This window comes from Chaetodon trifascialis, chromosome 23 (genome assembly GCF_039877785.1).
Source record: "Chaetodon trifascialis isolate fChaTrf1 chromosome 23, fChaTrf1.hap1, whole genome shotgun sequence".
NCBI classification, from domain to species: domain Eukaryota; kingdom Metazoa; phylum Chordata; class Actinopteri; order Chaetodontiformes; family Chaetodontidae; genus Chaetodon; species Chaetodon trifascialis.
In genome coordinates, this window is record NC_092078.1 from 11,470,642 (window position 1) to 11,488,599 (window position 17,958).

The 17,958-nt window shown below is 40.6% G+C and overlaps 1 protein-coding gene across 5 annotated transcripts in view; it reads right to left on the minus strand.

Annotated features, from left to right (window-relative positions):
* LOC139351116 (collagen alpha-1(XXV) chain) overlaps positions 1 to 17,958 on the minus strand; it is a 148,533-nt gene that overhangs the window by 62,841 nt on the left and 67,734 nt on the right. For all 5 annotated transcript variants that reach the window (XM_070992814.1, XM_070992817.1, XM_070992816.1 and 2 more), the window contains exon 3: positions 4,276 to 4,324. In XM_070992814.1, coding sequence (XP_070848915.1) covers positions 4,276 to 4,324 — 49 coding nt within the window. The remainder of the gene's footprint in view (positions 1 to 4,275; positions 4,325 to 17,958) is intronic.

Consider the following 17,958-nt stretch of genomic DNA (forward strand, 5'->3'; position numbering starts at 1 on the left):
CCTCCTCAGCTCACTCATTAACACGTGATATTTCATTTGTTTAATTCATACAAAAAACAAAGTGTTGTCCAGCAAAGTCCAAAGTGCTGTCGAGGTTCCTGGTTTTGTCACCTTTGGACAGAGCCAGGTTAGCCATTTCCCCATGTTTCCTGTGTTTATGCTAAGCTAAGCTAACCAGCTGCTAAGCGGCTGTAGCTTCATATTTAGCATACAGACATGAGAGTGGTACCAATCTTTCTCATCTAACTCTCAGCAAGAGAAAAAGCTCCCCAGAAGCTTTAATCTTTTAATGTGAACCTGTGGTTTTATGCCAATATTTCCCTTTTATGTAAATTGCTCTTGACGTCAAACAGTGAATAAATATTAGTTGGACTGTATCATGTAGTCATGTTTTACAGACGTTTTACCTTCGCATGGCTATCACAGTTGGAGAAGATGTGAAGCAGGCATACTTACAGGAGGTCCTGAAAAAAAAAGGAAAAGATTACTTGGTTAGTGTGTTTTCAATCAGAGATCAAACAGACTCAGATCATCAGTGTTCCACTAAAACCACATATCCAAATAACTGAGATGGGAAATTAGACTCTTGCTGAGAATTATTTCTTTGGGAAGGAACATTTCATGACGATGCAGCTCTTCAAAGGTGCATTTAATGGCTATGCAAAATAGACAGACATTCGACGTCAGTACAACCCACCTGTATTTCTACCTTTGGCATAAAACAATAACATTGAGCAGAAGAGTCCTATCTGTTTTCCATGCAGTTTGGCCAACAATGACCAACAGGCCTACTGATTGCATTTTACATTTGTAAGTGGCTCTAATTTCACAACTACAAGGGGGTTGCACGCTTGTTAAAAAATTCCCCCCACGTTTTTGTGAGGTGACACTCGTCTTTTTGCCAATTACTGCTGCTCAAAGGACTGTGTGCCAACGCAGTTCAGGGCTCCCCACAACCCTGCAAATCATTTTAGGTCTTTAGGTTCTTATTAAAAAGGTACCCAGCTGCTTTAACCCTGAAAAAAAGCATAATTTCTTCTTTACAAGTCCTATGTCCTTGAACTGTTCTTCTTCACGACCAGGGAAAAGTGCAAATCGCTCCAGCAGCTGGAGCATTTAAGGAGCCGTGTGTTTGAGGCTCGCTGGGCTGCACTTCTGTAGCGTTGTTTTATGGATCGTTGAGTTACAGTAGACCACTTAGCTTTTAATAAACCTGCTCCGCTGTGTGCTTTTTGACATGTCCCACTGTGTCGAACGGTTCAGCACAAAATTTTCAACTAGCAATTATGGACAAATCAAAGAAATTCTGCGATAAAAACATGCAATGTGGTACAAAGCACACCTCAAAGGTATAAGCTTTCAAATTCTTACATTTAATGGCCTTAGTTAGACTAAAAACATTATTTACTGCAATATAATCCATGTAAAATTAAATAGTCTGTGACACAATGTTGGATAATCCACCCTCAAAGCTCCAGTTTCATTCAGTCACTCAGGCTGAGTTACAGTTTCTGTTCCATGCTGGCACCTCGAGTCATTTCCTCCACTGTTTTGTCACCGTCCTGCTTTTGCTAACCAGAGTCACCAGAGATTGTAAAGGTTACTGTGATCGCTCACACAATGATGGAAGTTGTTATTATGCTCTACAGTGACAGAGAGTTTGCAGAGAGGCTGCAATGGTGCTTTCAAAGTCATGTTTTTCAAGAAGAGTCAGGTATCTGTTGCAGAGAAAGAGCTACTTTTCTTCATACTTGACACTGATGCACCACTGGAGGGTTAAATTACTCAACCGGCATAATTTAAGCATCAATTCCTGCTTTTGTGAAGGCAGGTTCACGAGTAAAAAGTGCTGATTATTCACATAAGGAAAATACGGGAGGAAACTTCGAACACTTTCCAGCACTGACCACCTGCTAGAGCAGTTTGAGTGTGGCTTTCACTGCTACAAAACCTTTTTCATCCTAAACTGTCATGCCACACTTTCCCTTTCCATATGTTACCGGTAAACAAACAAGAGGTCCTAATGAAGTATCCCTTTCATTTTTAACGCACAGGTAAATATCACCATGTCTTTTTCCTATTTGTTCTCTCTGTCAGTTGCAGCCAAGTCTGGGCAAAAGCTTCCCCGAGCCTTTGCAGATGAGTAAACTGCAAAACACCTCAGCATGAATTTGTGGGAAACTTGCTGCGGCTTAGTTACTTTTGGTTAAAGCGAATCATGAATTAAATATGCTTCCCTTCAACATCCACCAGTGTTGAGAACTTAAAAGAGGGAAATTGGATTTGCAGAAGGCTTACAGTGCAGAATGCAGCGCGTCTGTGCTCGTCAAGGGCTGCATTTTTCAGTCGTATAAATAATGTCTTGGAGACTTTTTTTTTCTTTTCACTTTTTCTCCTGTGGAACGGGTACATAGAGTTTGACACTGGGCTCCAATAACACTGCTATGGTGCCATCAAATTTATTTGTTTTGAATGCTTCGCACAGAATATAGTTTCCACTTGTTTATACTTGCCGTTATATCTAAACAGTAAATGTAGCAGAAATAAATGAGCTATAATTGCATGCTAATAAGCAGAATCACTTTTAAAGTATTTAAAGTGCCAAAATGTTAAATCACTTTCTCCACACGAGGACCTCTAATGCATTGTTTTTTTGTAAAGCCATTTAAATGGCTTAAATATACAGCTGGTATGAACACTGCTTCGCTTCATTGTTGATGAACATAAAACAGAACCTCTGGCAGGTGAGGCAGCATGTTAGGTACACAAACTTGAGCCAAATCTGTCTGATTTGACATCAGCCAAGTTTAGTACTGGGCTCTTGTACAGAATAGTATGGCCTGTCATCCCAATTTTTCCCAATTGTCTGCCCTGAACACACCACTGTGCCACTCCAGTCCAGACATTGTGAGTGGGTATGATTGCCTGGTTGTTTCCAATTGATTTGTCAAGAGGAAGCCACCACATTTGCTCTGGCTGAGCAGAAAGAGAGGAAAAAAAAACCCCTGTCTTTTCACAATGGTGCCATTTTAAATACGCTGGCACGGTGGATGTTTATTGGAAAGTTAAACACTGCATAAACAAAGGCTGGCGGTGTTTCAGATCTGCAGCAAACCAGAACATTGAACTGTTGTCTGTTTGATTTCTCTCTCTTTTTTTTCATCTTCTTTGGCTTTCACGTCATCCACTGGACGAGTGCAGCGTTCTGCAAATTAGAAAAAAGAAAAGGCCGAGAGCCAAAACCGCACTGATCCGCGTCTTAAAATGCGCAACATGGCCACAACGGGCCTCCAAATGAATTTGGCAAAATCTAAAAAAATGAAGGAAGCAATAGAATCTTTGATACTCAAATAACAGATCTGAAGTGATTAGGTTTGATTCCTGTGACTTTAAAGCGTAGTGTCTGGATTTGGTGGTGGTTTTTCTCCTCTCACAGACACACTGTTTGTTTCTCAGGCTGTGAAACCAAACCGCTCCCTTATTACTCTACCTCACTTAAAATTGGGACCTTGCTTTGCCCTGTCTCTTTAATTTCTTCTTACAAGGGTGGTACTTTTGTACCAAAGCATTGGTTGGCTCTGCTTCTCCCAAACGCAGGCTCGACGGCACACTCCAGAGGCCATTATCACTTTCACAATCAGGTGAGCGGAGTGTGGATGCAGCTCCCTGCCAAGTGCATGTTCTCGCTGTGAATTCAATTTGTGGCGACACGTTCCGTCTGCGGGAGCCTCGCCGCACAACATGTCCTTTTCCTAGATACTCCAGGCCTCGGCTCGGCCAGCTTTGTTGAGTCAGCTCAGGAGAGAGTGTGTGGGAGGAGGGAGGGGAGATTGGAGAAACCTGAATGCATTACGACAACTTGTTGCTGATTTTGTGGAAGCGTGGGCTATTAAACTGGAGCTGAACGTAAGTGCATCATGTCTGAGATCAACATGGGAGGGTTGGAGTGTCTCAAAATGTGGACGAGGACGCCATCAGCTTCCACAAGTTTGTGCATCACGGTTACTGTCTCAAACTGCACTGTCTCCCAGTTTTACTGTGAAAATCTAGTGTTTCTATAGCGACTGAAGCTGAAACAATCCGAGTGAACACTGAAACCACCAGGCCACAAATTACACATCTATAACCTATTTTGGCCTCCAAAGATATACAGTGTACTTTTACATGATTGTAAGTGCAGTATGATTTGCTGATGTCCCACTGAATTATTCCTTCAACGTTTCTGGATTGAGACGTCAATGATCTTATGCCACACACACGCACAAACAGATGTACATACCAGGTTCTCCATTGCGGCCTCTTCTTCCTCGCTTTCCCGGAGGTCCTGCAGAAAAGAAGAATATAATACATTTTAGCCAGTAATTTGATTGTTTTTTTGTTTGTATAAGTTTCATATTCTTCAAGTATTCTCACAGTCAAACCACACTACAGCAGGATGAGGAAGAGCCACTGAAAAATATTGCCTTTGGACTACAAACACTTCAAAATCTCAAGGTTCATTAAGTATTTAGGCTCTATTTATACATAAGCTGAGGTGGAAAAAGGAAACATACACTGTCTTACCACAAAAGCGCATGTTATGCTGACATCCCTGTTTCTTTTTCCTTTTTTCTGTTTTTCCTTTCAGCACGGATGCCCTGGTTTTTAATTTGTTTATCTAGACAGCGATTTCCTGTTTGCCATTTTCCTGTCAACACTATCAGTCAGCTAAAGTCTGGAGGAGTAAAACAATTACACGCTTTGTCAGGTTTTACATGTCGAAGACCTGACAGGGTCGTATTGTATGCAGTTAGTTTGGAAATTGGGAGCATCTCCTCCAAAATGACCTCCTCCTCCCACCAATACGTGCAGTCTTTTCCTGACGTTGGTTAGAAATACATTTTCCGGCGTTTTGTTTACTCTCTGCCCAAAAACTTATATGCATTCACAATTTAGCCAAAGGGTAAAGCTATGACTTTTAGACAAGCTGGAAATTAAACATTGAGCTCTTATGAGTACACAGCAGTACATGGGAACGCTCCACATTTGAGGATGACTTGTCAACGTGCACAGAAAAACTTGCTCTTTCCACTCGACATTAAAAGAGCTGTCAGGAAAATGATTGGAAGTCAATGGAACCAAGGGGAAAATATCTTGCCAGCCTGGCTCTGAATCACAGAAAAAAATCCAGATCAAGTTTCAGGCGGCAACAATACTGTGAAGAGCTATTATGCAAATGACTTTGAAAACTCTTTTGACCCCAAGACCACCAAAAAGAGCATTTTGTCATCATGTTAGAGGTTCAAGATAATAATGGTACTGTAATGGGTTTTATAAAAGTTTTTGAGTGAACATAGCTGGACATTAATTGCCTGGCTGTCAAAAGTTGCTCCAAGTGCTAACTTTGTGACAATGGGCTTTTAAAAAATACAAGACCTAAAATACAAAACAACCAGACTCATTATACTCTAAACTAGGGCTCTCTGAGAGTGCAGACCTGTGCCAAGGCCAATAGTTTACACTTCTACGATGCAAAGCTGCAAGTACAACTACTACATATGTCTGAATATGTTTCCAAAACTATTCAAATTTTTATATTTTGATGTGAGTATAGCTAGTAGCTTAATGTATATTTACATTTCCATAGCTTAACTTTAGCCCCAACTGCTTTCTGTGTGGAGTCTGAGTAACTCTGTGTGTCGGCTACCCCAAAGGATTACTGGTGCCCATGCACATGGATTGTGATGTGGAGTCATAATGTTTTGACAAATGTTTTGTCACTGCTGAACTTGGAGGTATTGTTACGCTGAATTGGATCCATCCTATACTCTCATGGGTTCTTCTTGGCCCATGCTAAACCCTTCCAGCAAGCTTCATGAAAATCAGGCCAGTAGTTTTTCCATAATCCTGCTGAAAAACAAACAGACTTGAAAACATAACCTCCTTGGTGGAGGTAATAACCTGATCTGACCGCCAACCTCCAACCCTTTTTATGGCAGCAAGTCATCTAATCAACCTTCCCTTAGTCCTCCTACACTCTGCTGCCTCTGTGAGTGCATCCCTCCAGAAGGAAGAGGAATTAAAATAACAAACTAAAGAGTGAAATAGAAAAGAGCAATGCCTTTTAAACCATGTTTGGCTGATTTAGGACACTCCAGATGTGTTGCTGAGGTGCAAAATGAAGGATTATGTTGCACAGCTCTTTGTATGATGCTTAGTCCTCAATTTGATCCCAATGTTTGGCTCCATTTCAGCCTCCAACTCTGCTCCCTCTGGACATTTTCCAGGATAATGTCAGGCGCTGCCAGTGAAGGGTCCAGGCACAGTTTAAAGTATGTAACCACAGGTGGAGTTTGACTCTCACTTTACTATGGTTCACATCAACCCTGGTTTCTCCATAGATTTGTTTTTTAAGGTTTTAAAAGAAACAGAAGGGGGTTTACTGCACTTGGCAGCCGCTTCATTATTACTCACTTTGAAATGACACTTGACACCTCTGAGAGGAATATTTTACGCTACAAAACGACATCCTCGTGATTTCAGTGGTATATTTTTGACAGCTGCTGAGAAAACACTTCCCACATGGGAGCTGGCGATGCAGACAAAATAACCTACATTATTTTCAGATATCATCATAATTCACAATATTCATCTCAATATTTTTCATCCTGATTATAGTATGTAAGGACAGATTCCCACACAACCCAGCTGTACCAGTAACACTGAAACTTTGTCCAAAGAATGCCAACAAAAATGAGATAACATTTCAGTTTATGAAACTAAAGTGAAAGAATAACTTAACTAAGTCTGTCAAGAGCAGAGAAAACATTGTTTTTTAATCAATTAAGACAAAAAAGTCAGTAAATGTTGTAAGACCTCTGGTCATAAATGAAATAGAACGGACTCAAACAGGGCGCTGAAGTGCTGAGAGATCTTCAGCCGTCTGTCAGGGCAAAACATCGTTCTTGCTCAGAAACATTGTGTTGGCCTGCATGTTTCTCACAGCATCCCAAGTACGGTCATGGAACAGTGGCTTCAGAAAAAAATGTGGCATGCAGTTTCATGATGAGGGTCAGCAGCAGTGAACAATCTGTTGAAACCTTTTCAACCTTTTCAACAGCTCCTGAGTCTTAAAGTGAAATAAATCAAAGTGAACTTGACGTTCATTCAAATGTTTGGTCAGACAAAGTTTTTTGGTCAGACATAACAAAATGGACCCTGTGGTGTTGTGTATTGTGTTTTTATGTTGTGTTATTTGGTGGCTTTTGTATTTTGGAAAGGAAGCAGCAGAAAGCCACTTTATAGTGCTGGGCCAGAGAGAAAAGGCATCAGTACAAGTGCTGTTTGACTTCCTTTTTCTCTGTGAATAGCCATGTTGGTCGATCAGCCCACCACTGTGGTCCAGATTGAAATATCTCAACAACTATAGCATAGATTGTTATAAAACTTTGTACAGACAAATGTGGTCCCCAGAGGATGAATCCAGCGTGGTGATTCCCTGACTTTTTCTCTACCAGCACAAGCTTTACATTTATGGTGGTGAGCAAAAATGGATGGGTTGCCATGAAATATGGTACAGACATTCGCGTCCTCCTCAGGGTGTTCTGTAGCAACTTTGGTGATGGTCCCTTAACTATCCATCTAGTGTCTTCATCAGGTCAATATTCTAATTTGTCCAAAGCTCTCCACGTACCTGCAAAAAGTCTCAGCATTCCCATTAGCCTTAGTTGAAACTTGTTTTAAACACTAATTAGCAAATTTTAGCAAGTGAACACACAAAACTGAGATGGTGAAGATGATACAAAAATAACTGCAAAACATCAACCTGTTAGCATTGTCATTGTGAGCATGTTAGCACAGTCATGTTAGCATTCAGCTCAAAGCATTAAGCCTCATTAGCTGCTAGCATATCTGTAGATTCTTAGTCATCTTTAAAAACACGCAAAATGTAAAATGTAACAATAATATAAATATGTATAAACGGCTGCATTCAAAGTTCGAAATGGAATTTACCACTGGATCACTGTGCATCACGCTGCAAATAGTATACATAATACATAATCATTTTGGCCAGTGAATTTGCAAGATTGTTATATTGTCATCACCAGTCGATGTCCTTCATGTGAGCATTTTCTGTTTTATGAACAATCACACAAAAGCTGACACAGTGAAACATCTGACTTTTCAAATGCTTTCATTGTATCTGTTAATATGGCGCTAATAGACCGTGATGTGAACGGCACCGAGTTAGTTGTAGGAGCCGCATGAAACCATCAACACAATGCTCTCAAGCCTTTATTCATTTTTGTAGTTTCAGAAATAGTTGAACAACATGGGATTTTTTTTTACAATCCCACAGAATGTTTTTTTGGCCAAAGTATTGATAGTAGTCGTTTTAATGCCATTTGGCAGATATGAGCCCCATGTAATTGGCAGTATTGGGAAACATGCTGTTTTCAAGCAATGGCTGTATTGTTTTTGAATACTTTTGCTCATGTTGTTCATTACAACATTATTTCAAAGTTACTGCTTGCTTGACATAATAAACTTTGTGTTTATACTTCATGCATTAAAGACAAAATCGCATTTTACCACTACCCATCATCCATAAAATATTGATTGGCCTTGAAGAGCAAACAGAACTGCACCTCTATTTCTCTTTTTCCTGTAAATCAATCAACCAGCCCCAGCCTGACTCATTTACAATACCAGCATTGTTTCAGAGCTTGATATACATAATCAGACCACTCAATGCTTTTCTCACAAAGAAATACAGCTATTCCACAGAATAAATGTGAGGCCAAAAATAACAAACTGGGTACCAGCTCCAACCTCCAACGTAAATCATGTTTGAAGAGAAATGGCTTTAGACTTCTCAGCAAACCCAATTGCACCTTTCTGGGGTAAATGAATGAATTCACATGTTTTCTGCATGTGAGATTTACAATCATGTGGTTTGTATTGTCCCATGTTAAACTGTGATGTGAAATCAAATCATCTCATCATTTTTGTTGAGCAATGATTCAAATACTTTCATGATGATATGTGAAAGCATAGTGCGTGCATCACTGAAACAACTTAAAATCCCACATTTTGAATGTAAGAGGTTGCACTTTCTGATGACCATGCAACACCTGCTTATTCAGGTCAACTTCAGAAGGACTTCCCATTTCATAATTTGTGATTTTCCACAGCTAATTTCCAAATTATTTTCCTTTGTTGTCATGCTAAATTGTAAACAACCAGCCTATTTCACGCATACCAAAAGCGCCACATGCTGAGCTTACTGTTTACATATGAGTCATAAAAATATAATGTCCAGCATGAATGTTTGGGAGAAATGTCATAGCGGAACAATACCTCCAATGCCAATGTTTTCAGGCACTGATAACAAATTGTTTTGCTGGTCTTTGGTTCAGTTATGGTGAATTATACGCCAAGGGTAGAAGGTGCCCCAAAGGACAAAAATGTCTTTGAATGATTTGAAATGTTCTGCAGCCATTTTGGAGAAGGCCTCACCAAGCAATTTTCTTTTGTTTACTGGGAAATAGACTTTGCTTTCAGTTCCCAGTTTGAAATGTATTTTGTATGACAATAGTTTGGTCATGATTGTCGGGCTCCATCATGACGTAGTCGTAACACAAGACAGATTTGCAGGAGACAAATTTCCCCTCACGAACAATAAAGTTTACTGTATTCTACTCTTCTCTACTCTACTTTGAGTTTTCTTAATTTCGCCACTTTCTGTCAATATCAGAATTAATCTATGAGCTGTGCAGCATATACAGCATATTGAGCCATCTGAATGTGGCTCCTAACAGGGTTCTGAAATTGGAGGTTGGAGTTTGGCTGACTGAAATATTCAGAATATTTCTCAAAAATCTAATGATCACTGTCTTTACAAGTGTTCCAAGGACTTAGGAAGATTTAGTCAAAACAGATTTAATATAGTCCATTTAATCCCACAACATGGATGGATGAGTTTATTAAACCTGGCAACCCTTCGGGATCCAGGTCAAAAGAGCTAAAGCTGTACAAAAGCTGGCTTTCTACTGTACAATCATTTGTTACTTTACAAGTACATTTTTGTGGAAACGTCTGGCAAAGACAAACAATTTTCGATCCAAGATTCTTATTACTATGCATGACAATGAATAAATCAATACATAAAATGCTAATTCATGGAACACTGGGTCCACTGTCCAAGGGAAAAAAATGGAAATTGAACCACAATTTTACAATCAGCCTCATCCATGAATGTCACTGCTCTCATGCTTCAAGGGAGTATGTATTGTTGTCAAAATATGAATTGCAAAATCCAACAGCTAACACAGAGCTGCGTCAGCACAACAGCTATGAAAACTTTTCAACAGAATTAAGCAGAGAAACTATATTCCTTATAAAACGTCTGCGATTTCACTCCCCTCCAGAAACTAAAAAGCTCACTGTAAAACCTGACAGACAAGCGTGAAGATTACTTTTAAACGCTAATAATTCATGTCCCACGCAGACGTTTGGTCCATCACAACCTTATTTTTCAAATATATCCTGACTGCCCTGTCTCAGAAACCTCTTCCTCAACATATTCAAGCATTACTCAGTTATTTCAACAATTAGCAACAATTATTTTTGCTCACTATTGTAGCTATTTATCCATAATTTTTTAACTGTTTGAACTGTTTTTATCACGTTTATCCATATTAAACATCACTTTTAGCAAACTGGTTTCACTTCTCTGCTCAATTGCTTGTTAGTTTTCATGTGACCCCTCTCAGCTTATGCCATTCAGCTGCAGATGTACTCCCGGGGATACAAGTACCCTTTGTTAAAAAAAAAAAAACTACAGTGCAGTCCTGATTTAGCTCATTTAGTACACATGCAGCTCTGACCTCAGATCTGTGGGATTACGAAAGTTAATCTTTAAGTTAAAATGTATTTGTGTGTCTCCGCCACAAAAACCCAATTCAAATCTGAAGGATGTCTAACACAGTCAACAGATAACAGTACAACAAGATGAAGATCTGGACTGTGTCTCCACCAGCTTCCAACTTCTCTTGAGGTCATTAGTCATGGCTACTGTTGAGAGAAAAAGGAAAGTCCCCTTGAACTTGTGACCCACCAACCTGGCCCCGGAAAGAAAGCCCTATTTTTTTTTTTTAACTCCGACTGACCTTCTTGACTACTTTTAGTCTTACTAATCCCTTAACTTCCTCAAACCCTTTTAATTTCAGAGAGATGAAAAGACAGGAAGCAGCACAAAGAGTTTCTTCTCAAATAACAAGTTTTCAGTCCCAAACAAGACTCCGGGAACTTAAATGCTGGTACTTAAATTACCATATCGCTCTCCAAATGTTAGTTGCATGACTGGTGGACCCTGCTGGTCTAAAATTAGTTCACTTGACCCTATTAAGCTGAATGTGCTTATTTTCCATCAGGAAAAGCACACAACCTATTTAATGGCTGTCTATGGAAGAGGTCAACTGAAGGTTGTCTGAATCGTTTCAAAAGCACTGAAAAACTGCCCTGACACCCATAACACAACCTCGACCTCTGGTATGATCTTTTTTTTTCCAAATGCAAACACGAGATAGGGTTTATGATTCACTTATAGTCAGCTTCACATTGTGTCAGTGGAAGTTCAGCTCCTGGAAATTAGAGGTAAGTTTCCACATTCCTGCAATCTGATACAAGGAGCAGACTACGGCATGGTTAGCATGTAATGTTAAGCCATTTCAAAGAGCAACCCTATTATCAACCTTGTTTAACGGCAGTGGTTCTTTAACAGCCTTTAAATAGGAGCCATGCTGTTTGGATTATTTTTCTTGCAAGCCAAAAATAAGTTGTGGATTGCAATGCAGACTTGTATAATACTTTTTCTAACTTGTTTAAAGAGTGCTAAGCTACAAGCCTATAGTGTTAAAGCTTGACATCTTTATGTTAGAGCATACTGAAAGAGGTTTATGGCAACACAATGTAAACAACAAATTCTGAACAAGAATTCGGGGGTCTATTTTAATTTTCCCAAGAACCACATTTGATTCCCATCTTAACCTAGGAAAACAATGTGCGAAAGCATATTTCACATTAATCCTTGATTCTGTGTCATATATCTTCATCATCCCTATTTCCAACTGTACTTCACTCCAATGCCACCATTTCCTGAGTAAATATGATGATTATAGCCATTTCCTAAATAATGCTTTGCAATTATATTTAATCTGTTGCCCAGACAAGAGACCATTGTGTCTGATTTTTACATTTCCTCATTGTACTCTTTTGGTGCACTTACTTTGTCACCACATAATATCTTGTACTATATTCTTAACAGTACACACACGCACAACCACGGCACCAACGCAGTTCAAATGTTGATTTTTGTGAAAACAGTGTAACAAGGCCCTCATCAATGCCACAACTTTCTTCAAGAACATCTTTGTATTCCCCTGTAATAAATGCATTGTTAAATGTAGATCGACATGTGTTTACACTGTTACTCAAGAGAGTATGATTGGTTAGCTGGAAATCTACAGTTTGATTTATACAACAGCCGTAAGCAAGACATCTCGCTGATTAGGGGCTGAATTAAATCTAACGAACAGTCATGAGGGGTAATGAACAGTGACGCCTGCCCCGCAAGCTCTAATGAAACTCAGTTTTGCAGTTTTCAATTACTAGACATCATGAACACACAGAGTTCTGATACACTCTGCAGTCCACGCGAGTGTTATCGTTATGCTGAAGTTAAGACTAATTCACAGTACCAACAGGACACTTGTAAATGTCAGACAGTCCCAAGACATCACCCAACAGGAATCCGAAGCTAATCACATGAAGCAGCATTCATTACGACGCAGAGAGCAGCGACTGACTATAAAAAAAGTTAATGATGCATGCTTTCTGCGAGCAACGTGTGCACACTCAGTAATGGTCAGAGGATGTTATCAACATAAATTGATTTCTCCACCCAATCCTGATGAATATGGCAATTTTATGCCTGTGACTTTATGTGTGTGTGTGTGTGTGTGTGTGTGTGTGTGTGTGTGTGTGTGTGTGTGTGTGTGTGTGTGTGTGTGTGTGTGTCTGTGCTGTTTGGGTCCTGTGCTGTTTGTCCAGATGCCAGTTATCAGTTCATTAAACCACGAGTCAATCCATTAGGATGTGAGGAATTTGTCTGTCGCTGCAGGCTCCATTAACACTGCTTCAAGCAGATTGAAACTGGTATTAAAAATGCATCTTTGTCTCCCTGCACCACCATAGTAAAATAGACTTTGCTCAGTGTCGCACTAATTGTTGACAAAGTAAGTGTTCTTGGGCTTCGAGTCTCGGCATTGATTGAGTACTTGCAGCCCTGCAGGAGTGTTTTAAACCTAACACCTAAACAAAGACACACTCACCTATACACATATAACACACCGTTTCACGGACTGAAAATCATTACAGAACAAGCAGCTTCTTCTCTAGTTCTTTGTCAAACACAAAGACACACACACACACACACACACACACTCGTAGAAGACGAATGACATGAATACGATTACGGCTGGCAGGCATCTATGGATCATCTACGCTTTTGCTCCGGTTCAGTGTCAAGGCTGGAACGCTCCTGAGGAGGAAGCAGGGCCTGTGAGAGAGCCTTTTCATCACCTTCAGAGATCAATGTGTTTTCCTCTGGCAACAGGCTGAGTGCTGGGATACTTGAGACCCACCCCATGGGCTACACACTGCAATTATCCTCCCCGCAGTACTGACTGCGGTTGTGATGGAAGCAGAACACACTCCCTGATGAGGGGAGGTCAGTAATAAGCCAATCGATTGGCCCAGTCCCATCACTTTATGCTGTGAGTTAAATTGGCACAGGCGCTCATCCTGACGGCTCTATCAAAAAACCTTTGCTGTAGGCTGAGGACATTCCTAGTAACATAACCTGCGCTTGCATGCGAGGGAGTGTTACTTTTGGGTAAGTTTGTAATCTTAACTAGAAATCTGAGAAAAATCCAACAATTTCATGTCTTGAAAATGAAAAAGGGAAACACTAGGATGAGCCCAGCTTGGCTTGGCTGGGCTGAAGTGTAATCCACAGTGGAAATTAATGGTTTCTTTTGAGTGTTAACCAAGTTATATCTTGGCATAGGCTCCCTGCATTCACAGCAGCTGAGGAACCCACCAGATAAATAAAATCTAATTTGATTGGCAAACTGAAGCCAACAGTCTCGTCGCCTCACACTGAACTGTATCATCTTCCACCTGTGCTCCAAGCGAACCGCTAGGTGTTGGAAGCATGTTAACAGTCTAGAACTGAAACATGAGCAGCCAGTAGTTTAAGGATTAAAGGTCTTAACATAGGTGTGGTCTGCAGAATCTGAATTGCACAACCATTGAAGAATTAAACACTGAAAACGGACCAATACCAAGGCCAAGAGTTAATTAATCCACTCAGCATATGCATGCAGAGGGGAAAGCCACCTGTGCTTAGCCTAGCAAACATTGATTAGCCACAGTCAGTGATTGATTTAAGCTTCTGATCTGAGTACTCCCAGTCAATATGCCTAATTAGACCCTGATATACTGAGATGCAGAAGCCAGCAAATAAACCCACATTGTGCTAAATTTAGGAGTTACTACAAAATAAACTAATTTGGTGTTTCAGGCTCGTAGAATGGCGACTTGCTGGTATCCAAAACAGAACTAAAGAAAATGAGGACACATGGACACGTGGCAAAATGACTCCTTCCCGGGGATCAGCCAGCGGATGCTTTTGAAGCCAACCAAGGGTGTGTTTGGTGAAAATTCTACCATGAATACTGATGGCGACATGCATAGTATCACGTAGACATCGTCTCTGTGTGCTCGAGTTGCTGAAATAGTTGCGAGAGCAGACAGTATCTGCTCACTGGACGAAACAGTCAACCTGTATGCCAGAAGGCAAATGGGACATACAGTGCATGATTAGCATCAAATGATCCCTTTCTTGTTAGAGTTCAAATTAAATACTTTATCCGTGTTTAAGACTTCTGTGGCTATCAGATGTCACATTGAAATCATGTGTAATCCTATACCTGCTGCGAACGGATGACATGGCTGCTGGCTGACCTCATCATCGCCAGGGATGTGTGAGCCAGTAAGCCCAGTGTGCGTATGTGTCTGCGGTGTGTGTGCGGATGGATTTAGAGACGCAGTGCAATATAACGTGCACCACAGGGCCCAAAACTGCTCAAGGACAGTCATCGCCGTTCCTCGACCGAGATGAAGTCACTGGAGAAAAGCCAACTGCGCTGAAGTCAAAAATGTTATTACACTCCTCGGCTATTTTAATAGACTGGCATATAGTGCTCTCTGTCTGAGTAACTATCCACTAACACAGTTGGTGCACCTAAAGTATCAAAATCTTCAAATATTTGCATTATATCTGGTACATCTTTCAATTATACGGAACAAATACCCATATTATAAATATCATTAGAAAGTTTTTTCATGCACTTCCTTTAGCTTGGGGTATTTCACTGGTGTCCTGCAACACTTACATGCTGCAAATTCATAGATTTTTCCATATATGCAATATATAATTTACATTATAACACTGCAATTTATGTTTAGGTTTAGGTTTTGTTCGCCTGCACTCCAACACAATGATGGTAAATGGGGTTCATTTCAGGCGCTCAAAGCTGCAGATTTTCTAACAGGTCAAAATTAGTTCCAATAAAAACTTCTCGGAGTACCCAGGGTTTCTGGGAAGACATTTTGCAGAATTTTCAAAAGGCCCTGACAACCTATTTTGTCAATCAGCTGCCAAACTCGGAACAATTTTTGTTATTTCACTTGAGACATTTCTGTCTCTGCTGTTTTTGTCTCAGCTTTTCTCTCTAAGTTAAAGAGAACAGGGCTCATCTGGGAAAATATGATGTCACACATTTCTGTGCACCAACAATTCTGCAACATTTTCTCCATTTAATGTTTCTGAGTGTTAAATGTAGGCTCTATAGTGCCCCAAAAAACATTCTACAAGGGAAGGAAACTAGTGCTGCCTTGAGGTTGAATGCCTCTACCAACCAGTTAAGATGCAGTTTACATCCATGCTGGTCCAAACTTTCATAATATATGCAGTAAAAATAGTACAGAGGAATGATTGAGAGCTTCATCACATGGTGCAACGACAATCACCTGAAGCTCAATATCAGCAGAACCACTGAGCTGTGGTTGACTGCAGTAGGGATGTTGCTGCATAGAAACTACGAACTGTAAAACACAGATGCCTCACACACATCTTCAAGAGAGGATCTATACAATCAGCACAGTTTCAAGGTGGACACCCAAGATAAGTGTCACCAATTCAGCATCTGATCAAATGTAAAATATGGTCAGAGTCTGCCCTTCTGTTCCTGAGTTATGGTGTTGAATCGTGGCCAGAAAGGTGTTGTGACAGAAGAGAGATGGATGGACGACCCGGAAACTTAATGTCTGCAACAACAGTTATCGCCACAGAGGCATAAAAGTAGCATCTATGGCATGAACACGAATTTCTGCAATCCCACAATGCAACATGTTGCATGTTGTGCATGTCAAAATGACGTTAAATCTTACCATGCAAAATGAAGATGATTTTTATGTGTCCAAACTCGATGATTGATGATTTTTCTTACTTAGTCACACATATTTAATGTTCATGAGAAAGTTTAGTAGGGCTTTAACCACAAACAAAATTCCATTTACATCCATCACATCAGGGTGGGGGCAGAGATCAACAGATATCATGCAACAACAAAACAAAAAATGCTGATCATATTTTGGCCAGATTGCTTTTGAGATAAGTGAGAAAATGTGTTTGTTTTTCAAATTTGGATGAACTGACCTTTAATCTAAACGAATGCTCTGTAACATTTCACCCTGGTCAGCTAACATGCAGTTTCACTGAGGTTTCCATCCTCTTTGATCTGCCCTCGAATCTTGGGGGTGCGATATTGTTTTTTCTCCATTCTGCTGAATTTTACCCCCGGAGCTCCCAGGGGCTTCACTTTCACTATCTTTCAACTTATCAGCAAGCCTTGGTGGTCTGAGGCTGGTGTTTACTTGAGCATCCCATGAACCATGTTGGATTATTCCTGCAAAAGTTTGAGCACGCAAGCGTGACGGGTACAGGCTCTTATGTCATAGATACCCTATCTTGTCAACAGCAAAGGAAAATGTATGATAGAGAGGCTGTGATGGGGGGAGGGGGGCGGAAGAGACGCTGGGAGGGAGATCTCTTAGTAGAATAGAGGGATGAAAGATTTAAGAGCAAAACGGAAAGTCTAGAGTCAGAAGTGTTTTTGAGTCCGCTGTGTGTAGTCGAATTCACTGTTCATGTTAAACTCCTCAGTCAGGGCAGATGTTACGGTTGTTACACTCCAGCAATGTACATTTAACATTAAATGACAGCGAAGGGATCTTTTTGTCATTTCGCTTGAAATAATGAGAAAGACTGACGCAATTAAACTCCGAAACTCGCGTTTCATCAAAATGAAAATGCTCCACTGAACTCGCAAAACTGCCCACACTTAAGACGAGTGCCAATTTAGCCCTTTGCTGAGCACAGATTGGGAAAAACACAATCCAATTTTTCCATTCAGCACTCTAGCGAATCATAGATTAATGGCGCAGTATGTCAAATCAGCTGTGGTATTGTCTTTAAGTATACAGTCCGGCCTCAAGAATGCAGGGAGGCCTCATCTCAGCAGACCTGCGGTTGCTGACAGGCTGAGAGCGGACGTTGATGCTCCAGCAGGACAGGTAGGTGCCCAGTTACAGCAAGCAGCATCTGGACATCAAAACAAACCTAAATAACAGGCACGGCTGGTGAAACTGCAGGCAGGATAAATGGGCTCATTCCTGTGTATGTCTGCACGCACGCACGATTTCGGACATTATGTGAGCCATAGTATCGCAAATCCCTGAAAGAGACTGATAAAGACAGACTGACAGAATTGCATGGTTCACCCTGAATGC